This window comes from Echeneis naucrates, chromosome 3, assembly GCF_900963305.1.
Source record: "Echeneis naucrates chromosome 3, fEcheNa1.1, whole genome shotgun sequence".
Taxonomy (NCBI): Eukaryota; Metazoa; Chordata; class Actinopteri; order Carangiformes; family Echeneidae; genus Echeneis; species Echeneis naucrates.
In genome coordinates, this window is record NC_042513.1 from 5,517,731 (window position 1) to 5,538,772 (window position 21,042).

At 38.5% G+C, this 21,042-nt stretch overlaps 1 protein-coding gene across 1 annotated transcript in view; it reads left to right on the forward strand.

Annotated features, from left to right (window-relative positions):
* The window catches only part of tjp1a (tight junction protein 1a), a 79,094-nt gene that overhangs the window by 42,013 nt on the left and 16,039 nt on the right, over positions 1 to 21,042 (forward strand). The window contains 14 exon segments of the mRNA XM_029497402.1: positions 8,965 to 9,021; positions 9,844 to 9,968; positions 10,161 to 10,263; positions 10,497 to 10,824; positions 10,980 to 11,083; positions 11,821 to 11,989; positions 12,172 to 12,307; positions 15,401 to 15,540; positions 15,893 to 15,998; positions 16,237 to 16,387; positions 18,036 to 18,144; positions 18,237 to 18,456; positions 19,519 to 19,703; positions 20,043 to 20,138. Coding sequence (XP_029353262.1) covers positions 8,965 to 9,021; positions 9,844 to 9,968; positions 10,161 to 10,263; positions 10,497 to 10,824; positions 10,980 to 11,083; positions 11,821 to 11,989; positions 12,172 to 12,307; positions 15,401 to 15,540; positions 15,893 to 15,998; positions 16,237 to 16,387; positions 18,036 to 18,144; positions 18,237 to 18,456; positions 19,519 to 19,703; positions 20,043 to 20,138 — 2,029 coding nt within the window.

The following is a 21,042-nucleotide window of genomic DNA, read 5'->3' on the forward strand; positions in this document are numbered from 1 at the left end:
ATGTTTTATGGCAACATGTAAACAACAGACTGAGTTGGGGTTCAGAGTTGCATAGTTTGAAAATGTGCAAATCCTAATTGAAATGTTGTTTGTTTGTTTTTTGTAATACTTTTGTCAAATATTCTAACTAGAACTGCTGTGTTCATGTTTTAACATGTGTTACTCCTAACACATAATCAAATATAATCTTAGCTGTTATTTTTAGCACAGGAGACATTCATCATTGCTGGTAGTAAATAATTTTAGGCGTCAAGTGTGTAACGTGGCGGCAGGCAAACAAAAGACTGAAGACCCTTCGCTGAATCACCCTGTTCATTAGTTGTATGTGTCTTTGTAAGTGAGTGGTACTGTGCGTTTCATTACTGCTGTACCCAGACATAGTGTGAAGTGAAAACCAGTAAGGTCTATACTGTTGTTGTAGCTAATCAATTTAATTTAGTGGGATTCAGTTATTAAAAATTCTATATGTCAGTGAGAAATTCATAGTGATATTGATCTGTCAAGCACCAAACTACAAATCCTATGATCCTTAACCTCTCTGACAAATCTATGGCAGCACTACCAGGGGTCACAGACTAAATTACTTACAGTGCAGTAACTTCTCGGAACCTTAAACACTCATGGCAGAGGTGGTGTCATTCTCATTACCAAACGATGACTCTTTATTTACTGTCACTGATGCTAATATTGCATTTTTGGTTCTTGTTACTAAATTGGCTCAAACTTTATATTATGACAGAATTTTGGTTGGTAATTTTGTACTGCAAGGACAGACTAGAAGGGGAGAAGAGCACAAAATTAAACTGAAAAGTTAAGGCAGAAAGCTGAAGAGCTTGCAAGGAGAAGGTGAGAGAAACCATTTGAAATGAGAAACAGCCATAGTTGGGCCTTGTCTGCTTATCTCCACATTCCTGTCGAGTCTGTGAGTCATGGGCGGAGCAGGGTGTAAATACTGATAGTTGTGTACAAGGTGATTGGCTGAATCCAAAGGTTCCAGTGTTGGATCTGGTTATTGTTCTCAATACCTTGGTTTGCGTTGATTTCCACAGACACATAACCTGCACACAAGGTGTGTGTGTGTGTGTGTGTGTGTGTGTGTGTGTGTGTGTGTGTGTGTGTGTGTGTGTGTGTGTGTGTGTGTGTGTGTGTGTGTGTGTGTGTGTGTGTAAGACTGAGTTTATACAAGCAATTGTGTGTTTTGTAGGCACATGTCTCGATACAATCCAACAGAAACAACAATGAAAAATAAATGTTTTTCACCCAAAGCAACGATTAATCATCACTGCAGTTTCACAGGAAGGCAGATTGTAGTACTCACCCTAAGTAGAAGTGGATTAGATACATTACTGGCCAACAGCTTCAGCTGTGGCCCTTTGCCACAACCACCATTTTTTTTTTTTTGTTTTTGTCCAAACGACAAAAAAAGACAAAACATGCGTAAATAAACATTTGTCTTGTGAGTGTCAGCCCTCTAATTTCTAAATACAGAACTGTGTGATGGGAAGTTTATAAGAAACACAGTTTGAACTAAACCAATGTGAACGATTGTGGGGAAAAATGGAAAGTCAGAATCCCACCAGAAGTTACCGCCCTCTTCTATGACCTCGACACTCTGCCTGTCTCTCCAGGCAGGGAACAATTAGTGTGGTTGAGCTGGGATGACTTTGCTGCTGGTTAAGCTGCATATGAGATCGTAGCATAGCCAAGCTGCGTGTCAGGGTCAGTGGATAGAAATGAACAGCCCACTGCACATCAGCTCTGTGGAGTTACAGTATGGTCAGTGACAACATTCGTTCACTCATTCATTTATCTTCTACCACTTTTCTGTGGGTGGGGGGCTGGACAGGTTGCCAGTCCATCCCAGGGCCAACACACAGAGACCAACAACCACTCACACTCAGACCTACGGCCAACTTAGTCACCAGTTAACCCAAACATGATGTTTTTGGATGATGAGAGGAAACCCACGCAGGCACCGGGAGAACATAAAAACAGTGAAAACGATCAAAGCCAAACTTTGTTGCATGCATTAGGTTTGTGGAGTTTTTTTTTTTTTTCCTAAGACTAATATAGGCCTAGCTGCAAATAGACATTACACATTATAGCAAAAGTTTAGAGTACACCAAAAGATCAATTGCTCAATAGAACAAAATACTGTATATAAAGCTTTTCATTAACTCAACATTAATTGTTAATTTTTAATCATCCTTAATTCAGGTTGAGAGTATATTTTATGTAATTTACTATGCCATATCTATGGCATATTTTTTTTACTTTTATGTTTAATTATCCTTTTTGATACATTTGCCAGGGCATTCTAATTTCTATAATGTCCTGCAGTGAGTTACCTTATCTTAAAATAAAGATCTGTTATGAGTAATTGTATTAAAAACAACTACCCAACAGTATTTCCTTTTATCTTCTAACTATTGACCCAAATTTAACAAGGTGTACATCATTATTTTTGAAAATTTAAAAATAGTAGTGCTTGAATTTGTCTTTGGCAGACTAAATCACAATAAAAGCCACACTTTTATTTAGCTCTTTTGGATGTGTGATCTCTGTAAAGTGATAGAATCACGGCTAAAGTTTAGATAGTACATAGATGGTATAATCGTCTGCTAGTTGGGAGCTAGATGTGTTTTCATGGATGTACCATACTACTTGAATATAATTTGTGTGTGTGTTTGTGTGTTTGTGTGTGTGTGTGTATATGTATGTGTTTTCTGTCTGTCCGTCCATCCATCCATCTCACTCTGTCTCCTTTCATGAGACAGCAGCTGTAGACTTCAGAGGGAAGCATGGGTCAGATTAACATTTTAATCCAAAAGCCTGGATTATAGGTTTTGTATTTTATTCCTACCCTCGCTATTCTAGCATTGACTGCGGCAGATAGTTTTCAGTCATAGGTGTGTGTGTCCTGGTATGTTGTGCCTGGGACAAGCGTAACGGGTTTTTAATGGAACTGTGTGACAGAATAGAGGTGCTGTTTTAAACTAATTAACTCAAGCATATTTGAGCATGTCAGCACAACAGTACATCATTGCTGACTGCATCATCATCATCTGCCTGTTGGCTATTTCCCTTCATCTTCACACCTATGTCTGTGTAGCTACCTCTCCACCCATCTCGGCTGCAAAAAAACTCAACAAAAATGGATACTTTTGAATTAATCTGTTTAAAACCAAAGGTGACAGAAATTTGTTGAGTTGGTTATGTTTTCGTAGAGCAGGAAAGTATCCAAGCTTTATTGGTGTTTATGCATTTGCACATGCTGGCTGTCCAGTGCTTGCCAGAAGGAGTATGTGTATTTGTATCTAACTATATGTTGTTTGAGTGTACTGCCTCACTCTTTCCTTTGGGTCCAGTAGGAGGGGAGATATGGTCACCATGGAGACTATTGCCCCAGCGATGGGGTGAATTGCTGGTGCAGGGTGGTGTCACTGTGGGAGCTGCCAGTCTAAACATTCATCCAAAAGTCTATCTTCTCTGTAATTCATGTGACCACCCCTACTGTTTTTAATGCATTATCTGACCCCTCAATTGAGCAACACAGCTTTTGATTTATGTAATACAGGGCTGCAATTTTCTTTTTCATAGAGGGTTCTTGGTGGTTGAGTTGCGTTATGTACGTCTTTGTCCAGCTACATTTGTTACAGCCATTACAAATAACTAAGGGGTAGCTAATAACCATCAATGCATTCTAATAAATTTACCAGTGAGATTAACACCCCTCTATATTTTAAAGTCTTAATGCAATAACCACTTGCCTCATCACACTCGATCCTTTTTTAGGTTATAGGTTGTAAGATGAAGTGAGTGAATTCTCAACAGTGTGCATAGAGATTTTGTTGGAAGCTGAAGCTATTTCCTGCAAACAGGAAGTGGAGTGTTTTCCTGTGGGTCCTGTGGCTGCTCTTGCTTACATCCTGTCTTGGGCTATCAGAGAAGAGCAGGCACACTGACCTAAAGCTTTGTCAGGGTTATTTTCTTTTTCTTATTTTTCCCCACACACACACACACACACACACACACACACACACACACACCACATTTCTCGTCACCTAGATACACACTTTTACCAGCCCTAATGTGAATTGTGAATAGGTCAGGTATGACATAGTCTTTCTTTTTTTCATTGTTCATCCTACATTGTATCATTCAAGTAAGATTTAGCAATTTATCCACCCACAGTATGAAACATTCCTGTGGTAGAGATAAAAAGAAGTTGGATGAAATGTGTTGTTGAGTAATGGACCACTGAGCAGCAGTTTCATTGGTGAAGCTCTGCTGAATAGCTTCTGAGTTTCTTCTAAACTCATGATTCATTATACATTCTCATCGTCACCTGCCGCTTCATTAGTTTCCTAATCAAGTTGATGAAAATAAAAAAAGTTTGTTCAGCCGACTTTTCTTATGGTCGCAAGGTGGATGCGACCATACACACAGATTAAGATGTTGTCAGTGTTCACTTAGTTCGATTAGATTCTGTAAATGGGGGCTAGTTTAAAGAATATGTAGAGTGAAAGGTATGCATGAAAGACTTGCGTACTTGACCTGACCCTATACACCATGACTCTCTACTGCTGGCTATTATTGTCTGTTTTAGCACTAATTTTTCCAGTCAGTTCATCAGTATGCCCCAAAGAACTGGATTATTCTCAGCCTCCATGAGCCATTATCATCTGAGCTGGACTGTGTGTTATGGTGGGCCAGGCAGGGCCAGACCAGGCTGGCTGTAGCTGAACAAAGAGGCCCTTTAGTATTAGATTATAATTTGTGTGTGTGTGTGTGTGTGTGTGTGCGTGTCTGTGCGCGTGCGGGTCTGCGTTTGCATGGACAAGTGCACATGTGGTTTGATGGGTGCTCTTTGTTTCCCAGCCCTGGGCCTTGCTGGCCAGCACTCAAGTCTGACTAATATGGATGTATAAACCACACGAGGCTACCGTCAGTTTGTGCAACATCAAGGGCACCATTGTTTCACACAACTCTGTGACTTTAGAGATAAACCTCAACCTTTGTTCCCATCAGTATTTATATTATTTTAATCCAGAAATCGAGACAGGCTTGTGTTCATGTTAGTTTTGGCCCTATATATTATGCAATCTTTTATTTTGCAGTATCTAAAATGTTCCTGGAGCAAAATAAACAAGATAACCCAATTACCTTTGTTACTGAACTACAACTAATGAGTTCTTGGCTACAGAAAAATAGATTTTTGTTTTATGAAAGGTAATACCACGTTTTCCTCCCTCAATCCTATTTGGTCAAGCCATGCATAATATTTCCTTCTGAAATTCACCCAAACTGAACAGTTTATTGTTTTGATGTGTCTTGGTATAAATATTAGTGTTGGCATTATTATGCCATTCACTTTTACTAATGCCAGAGCTTTCATATGCTGTTTTTTCAGTTTTCATTAGACTTATGCTCTTATGTGTCTTCCTCCTCTTATATATCACACTCACTTCAGAAGAAGTGATCTATTACTGCAATATTCTCATTTGAGCAACAGAGCTGTAGTCCCAATGTAGTAAATATTCTAAACAGAGACAGCCAGGCTGTCTCTTCTTAACCATCTTGGTTGTCACCAATTTCCCAGTTAATGTTAAATCTGTCAAAAACATGAAAGTGGTATAATTTCTTCCCCCTTTGTAACAGAACCTTTTCACAATTGGTAATTAGAGATTAGAAATAATTATAAATACAGAATGAATATATTAGAATCTCTCATGTTTACTTCTTATTTCACATAAATAAGTCTAAATATTCTGGGCGCTTTGAAAACAACATTTTCAAATCAAATTCGTCAGCAATGCTGTGTAGTTCAAGTAACTATGGTGATGGAATGGAAATGGGAAAATAAAATAAAAAAAATGTATTTTTATACATTTTGTAAATTCGCAAACCACTCTTCAGGGCCATGCTGCCTTACAAATATTGTAAAATCGGTATAAATATGATTTCTCATGTAATTTTCAATCTTCATTTAAATTTTTTTGTAAATTTTTATAAAAGCATAAAGAAATGTCACCTGTCACACATTCTCTCATTTTGATATAATTGATGTTGTTGCTGTTTAAAGTATTCATAGGCACCCACTTCTTGGCTTTCCCTTCAGATTATAAAATGTATAATACATCACCTTAGTAAAGTCTTCGTCTTGTGGTTTTACTTCTGGGATTCAATTTAGAAAAAGTTTCTTTTTTTTTTTTTTTTTTAATCTTATTGTTTCATATTTTTCTCTTCCCCTCTGGAAACCCCAGTCACTGTAGAAACCTGTGTCTCAGTAGATGGTCCTGACAGGTTCTTGGCAGAAATGGACAAAGCTGATTGTAATTGGTCAATTGGTCTCAAATTAATTGTTTGTACATGTTCAGTAGGGCCTCTTAAAAGTGAGAATGACAAGTACAGCTGAGATGCTGCAAATATACTGTTTATGGGACTGAAAATAACCTAACTGTTTTTATACATTGCTTCCAATGTTTGATTAAGGTTAGGCTGCTAACTGCAAGTCTCAACTGTTTCTTTTCTGACTTGCACACTCGACCTGTGGGAATCATGTCTATCGCTCATACATATGTCATGTACTAGACCTCCTTAGAGTACATGGAGGCTTTTGGTCACTTTGCATTTGTGGGTATGTAGATTTCTTTTCACTTGTCATCTCAGACTGTTTCTTGTACCCTGCTCCTTTACACTGCGTCTCTACATTAAGGTTTAGCTGTAAGACAGTCAGAATCACTCTCTCCCTGCCTCTCAATGCAAACCACAGTTCAAGGCCACCTGCCTGCATGACCGCCTGGTCACATGACCCCAGCATGTTGTTGTTTCTCATGGCGTACTCCCTCTGTGTCTGCCTGGACTGTTGGCTGGATGAATGAATGGATGGATGACCATATCACAAAACGTTGTAGAGGAATACATGTCTTTGGGAATGTTGGTGGAACTGTGGGTAAATGGGTCAGGTCCCTTCACACAATAGGGGTATTACTGTGGGAGTCGTACTGGCAGACAGGGGAGGAGGGAGAAGGGTAGGAGGGTTAGAGATGGGGGACATCCGAGCCCTCTTTGGCAATTATGAACATAAATAACATCAACACAGAGCAGGCATGGAAATTAGGGTCAAAGGGTTAACTGTGTATTCTAGAGGTTGAGGCCAAGCGATTCATTGCTGTATAGTGGAGTAGAGTGAAAGGGAAGGATTGGAGCACAACCCAGATTAGGGCATATATAGTGAATGCAAATCTTTAAGGGACTACCTGTAAACACTAACCTCTTTCTGCCTGTCATATCATGTATGCTATTGACTGAAAGACCCATTGTGCTTTACTGTTATTTATTTAACCCCAGTGATGAGGGCACCACATTAAAGTCTTGAGTGGCTGTAAAAATAAATTTTGACAACAATATGGTTAAGTGTAGGACCACTTTATATCATTAATTAATGTGATAGAACATTTTCACCATGTTATACTGATAATGTAAAGAAAAGCAGCACATTTGACCAGTAAATGTTTGACTTTTTGCAAAAAAAAAACTGACTGAAATGATTAATTGATTTTTAGAACAGTTCTCATCAATCACTGAAGTGAAAAATCAAATCAAGTGCATGTAAAAATGCCCAATTTTTTACTGCATACCTTGCACAAACACAAACACAAAATATTGAGGTAAAGGATGCTTCCTTTTCATTTTAAATATGCACTTGCACTTCTGCAGCTTAAAACTTCTGTAAACTCTATACTTAGGATAAGGGAAGGTGATGACAGTAATGACCATGATTATTTTGAAGATGATGGGTAAGATGGTTTGGAGATTAGAAGATGATAAAAGGGTGAGGGAGCATTATTATCTAGATGATAGGGTATACAGATAACGCGGTATGTTATTTTAAAAGGCTGATTATAGAAGGTCTAATAAATGAGCACCCTGCTGGTGTTTGTTTTTCCCTTCTCCTGCTGCATTAAAGCACACTCAGCATTCTGCTACGGACAGCTGTACCATCACTCCCTGCAGACACACACAGGAGCACAGTTCTTCATCAGCTGGAGTAATGCTGTAATTTAAACAGGACATAGCAGCATTATCAGATACACTTACTTTACAGTTTCTCTGGTTTGTCTGGTTCAACCATTGATGATGAATGAAATAATTAGAATTCTTCTTTACCAAAAAATAAAAAATAAATTATACCATAAAGTGAATTGTGTGCACCAAGAGAAACCTGTCGAATGAAACTGAATTACAGGAAATGCATTTGCAAAAGACAATTGCCGAGCAACAGTTTAATCCAGTGTGACAGGTCAGAGGAACAGCTAAATGCCTCCTTTGCTTCTTAGCTCTCTAAGATGACCCAGCCAAAAATAATATAGGAATGTTTACTCAAACTTTGGAGGCTCAGCCAGGCTGCTTACTCATGCTTGTTGTTATTCATAATCTTTTCAAATGTGGACTTTTGTGACTCAAAGTCTTGCAAATAGGCAAGAGAAACTACCTTGCTGATAGCCAAGGAACAACCTTGTCTGCTCCAAGTGAACAGGATATGGAACTGCTAGGTGTACGTGTAGCTTTGAAAGGGGAGGTCTTATTAAATGCTAGACATAAACAATGTTGGTTTGAAGAAATAATTGATTGTCAATGATAATTTGAATGTGTCATTTAAGTATATCTTGCATGCAATGTGAAGAGCTGGCAGAATACCTACTTATTATTTTCAGTTAAAATTAGACGAATCTAAAAAGTGTTTTTCAATGACCCAATCTTGCATATAGCTATTACATGCAATGACAGTTGATTGTTTCATTTACAATGGACATATTTTTATTTGATGTTTTTGTATACACGGTTGAATGAAGCCACAAACATTAAATTTACTGTAGGGTGTTTCTTGTTGATTACATTACACTGTGCACATGTACCTCTTGGGCCTAGGGTACTGATTCTTTCCCTCTTGTGTTGCAGAGTGCAGCAATGGAGGAAACAGTCATATGGGAACAGCACACAGTGACCCTTCACAGGGTAAGTGTTTACAACTCTTTAATCCAATTTATCCTTTCTTTTTTGCCCTCACTCTGCCTGTCTGTGATATCTTAATCCTATTCTGTCTTCACATTTTCCTCCCTGTTCTTCTCTGTCTCCTGCACATACATCTCTCTTCTCACTCTTTGAGCGGGCCAGCTGTGGCAGCAGGATGTGTGGTCATGAAACAATAGTCAGGGAACCCAGATGTCAGGAAAACAATGCTAAGGAAGACAAAAATCAGCATCTACTTCCTAATTACTTCATTTTACTTCCTTCCTGTCCGTAACACATTCTCCTTTATACAACCTCGGGAAGAGGGTGAGGATAGTTTTGGGCTGTGCACTTTTGTCAGACCAGTGACTATAACTAACTATCCCCTCCAGCACGATCAGCACAATGTGGGTTAAATGATAAAAATATTCAAAACCACATTCTCACACTGAGCAAAAAGATGAGTACACACATAGCCTTATTACATGGTGAACTGCTGAATGTACTGTGTTTTGAGAGAGAGTGAACTCCTTTTACCTGATGATGTTGTGCTGCGGGATTGTGCAGAATACCTGTCTAGACAGGCCTGGCTTGCTGTAATCTAATTAGTAGTGGCTTTAGTGAGGCTGGAGGAGCAGTCCAGTGTGACCTTTGTTTCTCAGCCTTGCAACTTCCCTCTGTTGTTGTGGTTGTAAGATTGGCCTTTTATATCACATGGTTTGCTCTCTTGTTGCTGGTTTTTCCATATGCCAACACAGCAGTCAAACCTCATGGCAGCTGTTGGAAAATTAGCAAAAATAAGCCCTATATATACTTTTTCATGTATAGGCCCCAGGATTTGGGTTCGGCATTGCCATCTCAGGTGGACGAGACAACCCCCATTTCCAGAGTGGAGAGACATCCATTGTGATATCTGATGTGTTGAAGGGAGGTCCGGCAGAGGGATTGCTACAGTATGTATTTGACTATATTGCTATTCCCTTTTATACAATAATAATGTTTCATTTTTCTTACAGACAAATACAAAGTTTGTCTGACTTGATTATTATTGAGTCCATTACGAGTTACTATTTTGGAGTATGTTGACTGACATAAATCTTTACATCAATGAATGCTTTGTTTATTTCAATTCTTTGACTTTCCAGAGAAAATGATCGAGTGGTGATGGTGAATGCTGTTTCTATGGACAATGTAGAGCATGCCTACGCTGTGCAGCAACTCCGTAAGAGTGGCAAAAATGCAAAGATAGTAAGTTCTTTACAGACTGCAGTTACCAACCCTGAATTTCGGGGACTGCCTTTCACGATGACCCCCTAATGTAACAAGGATCATGTTCACTGACTTGAGATGAATATTTCCCATATTTGCCAAAAATTTCCCAAAATGTATTTTCAACAAAAATTAAATTGTGTATTTCAGATTTGAGCAAGAAAAATCGTATTTTCACCATTTAACAATCAAAACTTTCCCTGTTTTTCAAGACTATTCGTAGGAAAAGGAAAGTACAAATCCCTGTGTCCCGACCAGGAGACAGAGAAACGATGTCAGAGCATGAAGAAGAGGACAGTGATGAGGATGATGGCTATGAGCACCACGATGGTCGTGGGGGCCAAAATGCCTATGTAGGAGCAAGTGGTGGCACAGGCACAGCCAGGCGTCACGATCGTGAGCGTAGCAGCAGTGGTAGACGGGATCACAGTGCCTCACGGGAGAGGAGTGTCTCACCGCGCTCTGATCACCGATCACAAGCCTCATCTGCTCCACCCAGGCCTGCCAAGGTCACCCTTGTCAAGTCCCGCAAAAATGAAGGTGGGTAAAGACTATACATATTGTGAACATATCCAATTTACAATGTACCAAAAAACTTATTATTAAGAAGACAGATGTACATAGTTTTCTCAACTTTACTAGTATAAAAAGTAAAATTACTCATACATTTTCATGCTTATTTACTCTGAAAGCAGAATATGGACTGAGATTGGCCAGCCACATCTTTGTGAAGGACATTTCTCCTGAGAGCCTAGCTGCCAGAGATGGAAACATCCAAGAGGGAGATGTTGTACTCAAGGTAAGAGAAAAGCAAAACGGGGAATGTGGGTAAACAGAGCTTTTTTAAATTGAATTAAATACAGTAAAGGAGTGGAAAAAACATAATTAGAACAACATAACATAAAAAATAAATCTCAATCAATCAATAATCTCTGTCCTCTTCTTCATGTTTGGGTAGGATGGAAAAGGAGGAAAATCACGAATTATTTTTACTGCCAGTCTGCAGGGCTAATGTATGAGCTGAAAGTGGTTCATGGAGTGAAGTCACAGATCATTAGTATGCAGGCTCACCAGCAGGAATGCCACACATTCTATTATTCCTCCGAATTTTTATCCATTCATTCGCAGAGGAGGGAAACAAATCCTCCTTCACGCCAAAGGGAGTCATTCAACATCTAATTTATTATATAATAGAGGAGTGGCAGATGCATTTTGTAGTTGAAATGCAATTGTAGGAAAAATACCAATAGAAATTAATAATTAAGAGATAATACCTTATTTTTATGCAATGTTTAGACTTTGATGATATGGACATTTGACCGTACTAAAAGTGTTTCAGCTTAATTACGTAACAGACTCTTGGTAGTATCCTCATTGTTAATGTGCGATACACTTATACTGCTCATTATTCCTCTTTGCTTTGTGATGTTACTGTAGTTTTCAAAAGCTCATGGTGGGTTTTTCAGCTAAATTTGTGCAGTAATGATAACTTATCTCTCCAGTACTTATTCTGACCTGCTTCTCTTCCTCTGGCAGATCAATGGCACAGTTACAGAGAACCTATCACTGATAGATGCCAAGAAGCTGATTGAGAGGTCAAAGGGCAAGTTGAAGATGGTTGTACAGAGAGATGAGCGGGCCACACTGCTCAATATTCCTGACCTTGACGACAGTATCCCATCAGCTAATAACTCCGACAGAGATGGTGAGACGACACAAATATCACAGTGCTTAGCTGGATACAGCAAGGATTTGAAAGATAATGTAATATTTTTTTAGCAAGGGATTTTTTTAAATTGTAGCTGAAATAAAAATTCCATTTTTATTTTAAGTGGTGATTTATGATATTGATCAAATGCTCATACATATTTAATATACATCTCACAGATATTTCAGAAATACATTCACTGACGTCTAACCATTCCAATCGATCCCATGGGAGAGGAAGTCGATCACGCTCACCTGACAGGACTGAACCCTCAGACCATCTCCGTCACTCACCTCGACAGATCAGTAATGGCAGGTAAGAGGAACATGCACACGCATGTGGACTGCAAATCTGGTTATAGGACACAGTTATCCCACAGTTATTCATCAGTATTCCCAGCACACCAACACATATATCATGTTCACACCCGTAGGTTAGTGGGTGTCAAGTAAGCACTTTGCTCTACTAATGTATAAATCAATTGATAAAGCATGCATAAACCATCACAGTCCCTCTGGAGCCATTACTGAGTTATAATGATACTCTGCTCAGGGAGGGAGCTGAAGAGGAGAGGAAAGATTGATCCAACTTCTGTTGGGTGAAGAGCATGTTTTGGAAAATGTAATAAAAAATGCAAAGATAGGTTTATTCAATCTTTTGCACAAGGGTATTATTGTTAACTTTACAAGAGCACAGCTCTGGCCTTTGCTGAATGGGACAGATGAACACGGTTAATAAAACAGGACTGAGGAGTGAAACAGGTTTGTCTCATCTTGGAACAGACCAATACAAATTCCATCATTGGTTGTACTGAGAAAAGACATTGGCTTTGTTGCTTGTTCATTCTGTTTGATACTGTGAGGTGTGTGTGATTAATCAATGAAATACTTGAATCTTTGTTTCTGTCAAGCACTTTAGAGTTCAGAACAATTTTCTGTGGGCTGATCTTGTTGAAATGGAGGTCTGGCACCAGTTGGGCTTTTTATGATAAAGTATTTTCCTACTTCTTCTGGTCAAGTTGCTTGGCAGTGACTGGATTGTCCCCCAGTGTTGTCATATCGCTAAATGGTAAATTATCAGAAAGAGGAGTAGCTATACTTGTCTCACTGCAGGATGAGCGCAGGTTGCATAGATTGCTTCCACTGTAAGTTAAGTGCTCAAAATTGTCTTTTTTGAGCATTTAATCCTGTGAGTACTCTTTTCCTGACCCCTATTTATTTTTTTGCATCAATATGTTCACAAGCAAGGAAACCAAGCGTTCAAGCCATTCAACTCTGTCTTACCCTTGAACATAGGTTAACCTGGTAAGCACACACACTGGAGTTGAATCTGCTTCACACATGCTTGTGGTTTAGAAAGTAACTGAGGAAATAACACCCTGGCTCACTACACTGCAATTCAAGGGAATCTCGTCACTATCTCCCACTTTATGAGGGGAAAAAGGAATTTGACACACTTCCCACAGAGCTTTGCTCCCAAGCAAGATGGTTTGCTGAAACTGATTGGCTGTAGGGCTTTGAGGCATTTTTTTTCCTCTAGAACATAACAGTGTTCAATCTTTCTGAGTACAGCAGATCATCAAAAGCATTTTTCATCCAAAGTGTCTCTCAGTGAGTATGAGAATACTTTGTTCACAGGCAAACCTCTTTGTGTTGTCTTTCTAGGAATTGATTTTTTTTTTTTTTCCCCCTTCAAGAAAATTTTTTATCTTAATAAGAACCATGGTTCAATTTAAAGATACACATGTGTGAGTATATATTTTTGTATTTATGAGATAATTTTCCTTCTTTAGGTTTAATTTAGTTTACAAGAGTAGTATTTAGATAATGTTTTTTGTTTGTAAAATTGTGGTATGAGATATAGTTGTCTTTGTTCTATTATATTTTGAGGTGTGTCAGTTCCAATCAGTCGATTGGAATAATGACCAGGACTTTTATTCAGTTTACAGACTCTGTTGTACCTGTTCCATTTTTAAACATCATTTGTTGAAATCTGTGCAGCCATATCTATTCTTGCTCCTCCACTATTTGTGTCTGTCACTTACTTATGCTATCTCACCTTTATCTGTAAGAACATCTAAGCAAGGGGACTGAACAAAAGCTTCTGTCAAAAGGTGTTTGTCAGCATGAAGCCTTTTTTAGCACCATTCTGCTGCAAGGAACAGCAGATTTAGTCCACACTATCTACACTATCTAACTCCTCTGTTTGTCTCTGTCCTTTGCACTGTTACTCGTTCCCCTTTCCTTCTGTGTAACACTTTCTTTCTCATCCATCCATTACACACAGACACACAACTACTGTCTCTTTTCCATTACAATTCTGGTATTTATTCATGGCCTGTAGCTCTCATTCATTCTTCCTCCTCCACAACCAACTCTAAGGTCTCTGATTCTTATTGTGTTGAGATATGAATGTGTTCAGATCAGATTCATATGTAAACCTTAATGTTAATGTGAGTAGCTGAACAGATTCGCTGGCCTAGAAAAGGCTTCTCCATTTCACAAAACATTGTAAATAAGCTCAGCAGCTGCAGAGCTAACAGGTCAACAATCAGTATCAGTCCCTTATACTTGGTTTACTTGTTGTATATGAATTCAGTGTACAAAGGCAACACTTGTACATGCGTTTGTAACACTTGTACATCCACTATATTTTACAACTGCATGACAGCCTGAGAAAAAGTGAAAGAATGGGTATTACAGAGGTTGCCTAGTCTGAACTAATGGCTGCACCTTCACATTCTTCTACAAAAGCTTCTGAATACAGCTCAAGTACGGTGCCAGGAGCCGGTCATGTGACCAGATTGGAATTCAACCATTGTTTTAAGCTGCAGAGCCCTCGGTACTCTGTTAGATATAGTTTAGTAGACATACGCACACAAATGGAGAGAGAGACAGAGAGTTTTACCTTGTTTATTTTATCCAGGTTAAACAGGAAGGTGAACTGAAAATTAGTTAGTCTCAAGAGTGTATGTAGGGATTTCTCTTTTTCTCAGCTTTGATGCTTCACCTTCACAGCGTGGCAAATAAAATGTGAAGTTTATGTTAATCTTAGAGAAAAAAAGTTTTAGATTCTGATTAAGAATATGTCTTGCTGTTTATATTCTGCAAAGACTGCATAATTTAGACTGAAAAAGAACATAAAATGTGATTTTTGTCTTTTGATAGAGCCATGCATCCTTCATTTGTTTTCTCGTTCCAGTTCCTGTCCATGTCTTCTGATCATGTCATTCATGGCTCATGCTGTTTCTTTTTCAGTCCATTTTAGCATGGGGATATGGTCAGCATAGGTAAAAACTGTGTATATAAAACATCCACTGTCTAATACACAACCTGTAGTCAGTAACGATGTGAAAATCTTGACTACTTTAACCTGCTACTGCCATGTGTGAATTTCTGTTATTTTCAGTCATCGAAGCCGCGATGAGGATCGCATATCCAAACCAGGGGCTCTCTCTACGCCAGTCAAAAGCTCTGATGATGGGGTGTTGTCACAGGCCAGCGACCAGGCCAGCTCCAGAGATGACAAACAATTACCCCCACTGCCTGGTAAAGAACACACCACTTCCCATCGTTAGAGACCAGTGCCAATGCTCGCAGTCATCTCAGTCTTGGCGCATTTTATGTGTCTCTTTCTCATAGTCAGTGGTGTCATAAAGTACCATTTAAACCTAAGAGAAAAGAGACCTGAAGCATAGTATATTTTTCCCTCTCAAGTTATCTGTTCGCTGCAGATACCTTGATATAAATTAAAAATAGTTAGAGGAAGTGAGACAATTAATCTGAGGTCAGGTTTACCTTTTACAGGAAATTTCTATTTAAGGGACAACTAACCAACTCAGCTGTTGTTGGTGTATATTCTTATTTAACCTTTTTTTTTTTTTTTTTTTTTTTTTGGCAGAACCAAAGCCGGTCTATGCACAGCCTGGACAGCCTGATGTAGACCTGCCTGTTAGCCCCTCTGATGCTCCTGTGCCCAGTGCCGCTCATGATGACAGTATTCTCAGGTAAATGTTCTCCCCCAAAGCACCTCACTGTATTACATGTGACAATTAATCATGTTGAAATTATGAATTTTACTATTCACGTAAATTTGCCTCTGTTCATCCTTTGTTCTGACATTGTTGCTACACCACAAACTTGCCAATACTGTTGCCTATTTTTTGGTCTCTAATCACTGTTTTAAGTCTGTTATTTATTGACATTTTTGATTGATTCTGTCTGATTATTTGCCTTTGCTTATAGGCCGAGTATGAAGCTGGTCAAGTTCAATAAGGGAGAGAGTGTGGGCTTGCGGTTAGCAGGAGGGAATGATGTGGGAGTTTTTGTGGCAGGAGTTTTGGAGGACAGTCCTGCAGCCAAAGAAGGACTGGAAGAGGGAGACCAGATTCTCAGGGTATGATACACTCATCAAACAATAATAATTTTCTTTCTGTGATCACTGTCCGAACCTGACTAACTACATTTTGCTGAATTTTGAAGAATCCCAGTTATCTCAGTTGTATTTTTCCGGAGAAATCTGATTAGTCGTGAGAACAAGGTTTTCCCAGGTTTTAGGTATCGATAGAGTTGTCACAGGATTGTAAATCAGATATTGAGCGAAATTACATCACAATTTTGTCATTCAAAATCCTGAGGTAGAATCAAGGATGTATCCACATTCCCACTACTACATCCTGTAGGTGTGAAAAACACAATATGGTGATGCAACATGATCTCCTCAAACTTGAATCTGGAGCCAATTAAATGTCACCATGACAGTTTCAGCGATAAATTAACCAAACTGAACCCTCTCCTGAAATCACCAGTGGGGATATATCCCCATTCCATTATTTGCTCTCTACTAGAGGTCATTACTGATTTTTCTTCCATGTCACATGTGAAATTGGGAAAGAACGTCTGGTGTTATGGTCAAAATAGACAAATCATAGCTGCCCACACTAACTTAGTTAATCATTGGTGCAACTATGTGATCCCTTGGTCACAATCATTTTAATTCTTTGTAAAGAGTTCTTGGGAATAGAGTACAATGCACATCAGTCTGTGAGTCATTCCCAAGCCGTGCCTTGTGTCAGAACTCCCCTTGTTTTCAATGAGAAAACACAATAGAGGTCGTTCTTGCTCTGTGACTTCGAAACAGTTGACTGTCTGTTTGTCTAAATACTAGTGTCATGTTGTTGATGGGATGATGGAATCCCTCTTGATGTGAATGTTGGATTCATTCTGACATGTTTCCACAACAGTGAAGAATTACACTTGCAACTATGAAGGTACTTTACAGAACAGTTTGTACTGTGCAACAGCAGCACAAACTGAATATTTTTCCCATGACAAACTTTATTTGAAAAACAAAGCCATGTTTTCACTTTATAGCCTTTTTGAAATTAGTATAGAATGTCTAACCCCCCCAGTCTTTGGTGTATATCTCTTTGTACGCTTGTGTGTGTTCTTCCCATTGTACAAACATGTCCTGGAGACTTCCAGCACGATGCGTTCCATCTTTAGGCTGTTTCCCTTTGTTCATGGTGTGCTAGTAGAGACAAAGAAGTCAAGCCCTCATGTTTCTGGGAAGAATAAAGGTGTCTCTCTGAGGTTTAATGACTCAGCCCATGTGTTTCTGCTTCCCCTGTAGCCCCTTAAGCAGAGTCAATAAACAGCAGTTACTGTATTTGAACAGCAGCAGGAGACAGAGGAGGCGTTTGCTTGGTTGTAAGGGGAATACCCCTCCCTGCTTCTGTTGAGGAACAAGTTTTCCATTGTTTCTTTTAATCTTGGAGAAATTAAATCAGTGTTAGTGCTTCATGTTTATTTTTGTTTTTTTAAGAAGAAAAACAAAGGGATAATTTAAAGCTGAAAAACAGGATATGCTCTCATCTTTCTTTAAGCATTTAACAATAGTGATTCAATATAACAGATCTGTATTAAGTTGGGCCACAAAAATAAAATAAAATAAAGACCTTATAATTTGCTGAATTGGCTGATAATGTATTGGTTTCTCAGTGGTTAAGTTATTTTCTTGTCCCTCTTCTGTTTGGCATGTGTAGGTGAACAATGTGGACTTTGCAAACATCATCCGGGAGGAGGCTGTACTGTTTTTGTTGGATCTCCCAAGAGGAGAGGAGGTTACCATTCTGGCTCAGAAGAAAAAGGACGGTGAGTGATGGCAGTGTAAAGTACAGGATAGAAAATCTGCACATTTAAAAGTTTACAGTAATCATCTTTGTTATCTTTTGCCTTTTCATTAGTGTATCGACGGATTGTGGAATCAGATGTGGGGGACTCGTTCTACATTCGGACACATTTTGAATATGAAAAAGAGTCACTGTATGGCCTGAGCTTTAACAAGGGGGAGGTTTTCCGTGTAGTGGACACCCTCTATAATGGGAAATTAGGCTCATGGCTTGCTATCCGGATTGGCAAGAATCATCAGGAAGTGGAAAGGGGCATCATTCCCAACAAGAATAGGTAAAAGAGGTTTCAGGTCACGCCTCCATTACCTGTGCAGCTTGTTTAGGCACTTTATGAATGGCAAGGGAGGAGTAGGATTATTCAAGCGCTGTAGTTAATCTTAAAGTAGATATGTAATGTATGTAGTAAAGATATGATTAAGTGCAACATTTCCCTTTTAATTCACTATATTTGCCAAATTTACTATGAATGATGATTTTTATTGTTTTTTTTTATGTTTTAACACATCCCCTGTGCCAGAAAAAAGGTTTATAAGGTTCTGCTCTGTAAAGTGTGAGAAGACTTTGTGAGAGATATGTTTTTGATGAGATGCCTGTGTCTCAACAGTCTGTAAGAGGCTACAACACTGTTGATACAGAAATTCCTCACTCTCCTGCCAACATAAAACACTGTTTTTATTACATAAATCAAGTACAATGATGCATCTCAATGCCTCAGGCAAGTTAAGCTGATCTCCTTTGACATGCTTTTATAATATGAGCTCATCCCCACCAGACGAAAGTAATATGTAAAAATATATATTTAAAAGAAAAAAAAAAACATCAGAGGAAAATAATTAATATTCAATGCGAAGTGAATTATTCTCCCATGTAGGCCCAAAGCCTGTCTCACCTGACCCCTTAGACTGCCCTATTCTGTAGTTATATCAGAGCTTCTCTATTTGGGTTTATCGCAGAAACCTAGCATCATCTTCAGTAATTAATTTGCCATATCATTGCTGATTTATATTTAGCAAGATATATCTGTTTAGTTTGCAAAAAAAAATTATAGAATATTTTTAATATAATTGACATAGATAATTACGATGGGAAAATGTGATACTGTAAAAATTGAGCTATAAATTATATTGTGTTAGCCCTCTGGGCAGTCTTTCAGTTAGTCTAAATCATCAGCATTTTTCATTAGTGATGGCAAATACTTTTAGAATAAAATACTTATAGATACATTTAGAATTCAATTCACATATAGTTAAACTTAGTCATCTTAACTAACCTAAATTTCTACCTTTCACCCAATGACTCTAGTCCAGAAAGCTGACTGTATTCCATCTCTTTACAGAGCTGAACAGCTATCCAGTGTCCAGTACACCCTCCCCAAAACACCAGGTGGTGACAGAGCGGACTTCTGGAGGTTCAGAGGACTGCGAAGTTCCAAAAGGAATTTGCGGAAGAGCAGGGAGGACCTGTCAGCTCAACCAGTTCAGACTAAATTCCCTGCTTATGAGAGAGTGGTGCTGAGGGAAGGTGAGTGTACCGAGTCATAGCAATTAAATGGACAGATTTCATATAAGAGCAATAATTGGATAACCCTTTTAATTGGGAAGTGCAACTTACTCAGGAGCAACCACTAATTTGTACTATGTCTGCACCAGGAAAAATTATAAATGTACTTGAGCATTTACTTTTTTGTTTTCTTCTGTGCTCAGTCGATTTATACCTATATCATTAAGTTAAACCTGAAAAGCATTTTGCTTTTTACATATCAACAATTACTGATCATAGTGTATTATATGTGTAATCTAAAGCACTGCTGTGTAAGTGTTGCATAATTTAAACCTTTGGTAATATCATGTTCATGTACAGCTGGGTTCTTAAGGCCTGTGGTCATCTTTGGGCCAATAGCAGATGTGGCCAGAGAGAAACTGGCCAGGGAGGAGCCAGACATTTTTGAACTAGCAAGTAAGTAATAAAGTAAACCTGTCCTTCATTTCTTGTCTCTTATTTTTTTCTATTATGTCCGTCAGATGGTAGTTTGGCAGGCTTTTAATGCATCACACATTGTTAGAGCTCAGGGTTACATCATGTATACATATTCACAGTAGGGGTCAATATCATACAACTGCTGAAATCACTGTAGGCTCTCTGCCTATGGTATGAATCTTACATCTTTATAAAGTACCACAATGACTTTATGATCATCAATAACCTTGATAATAATATATAATAATAATATTAATATAATAAGTTTAACGTTCAAAATTGGCAAAAAATACTTCACAAAGTTTTATAATCGTAAGTCGTAATGCCCGTGTTAAAGCGTCTGACTTTTTTCTCCCTCTTAGGTGTGCTGTTCTGCTGCAAAGGCACAATAATGCACAAGCAAACAAATAGCTAGATGCTGTAGCTTTCTTAGTTGGGCATTAACTTTCAATGACCACAGATATGATTGAAAGGATAACTGTGACTTTACTAGTTGACATTCTGCATTATAGAAAGAAATACCCTGTTTGTTGTATTTAGTCAAGTCATTCAGGCCTTTATTTATATCTGTTTTCCTACCATTTCTCTACTTATCTGTCACTCTTGTTCTCTCCAAGTGGAGCTGCACACAATCTTTCACTTCAGCCTGCCTTTTCTCACCTGCTGAAATTGCAAGCATCTTTAGTGGGTGGCTGTTAGTTGGACACTCGTACACTCACACACAACAGATGTGAGAAAAGTGATTCCATTCCTTGATGTTTATTTAAGCAACAACAGTGATGTCTGTGTAACTTTATTTTCTTTTCAGAAACACAGCAACAACAAGGAGGGGAAAGTATGTCACTTAGTGCATCAACTTATTTTTTTTATTTTTTTTGGTTGT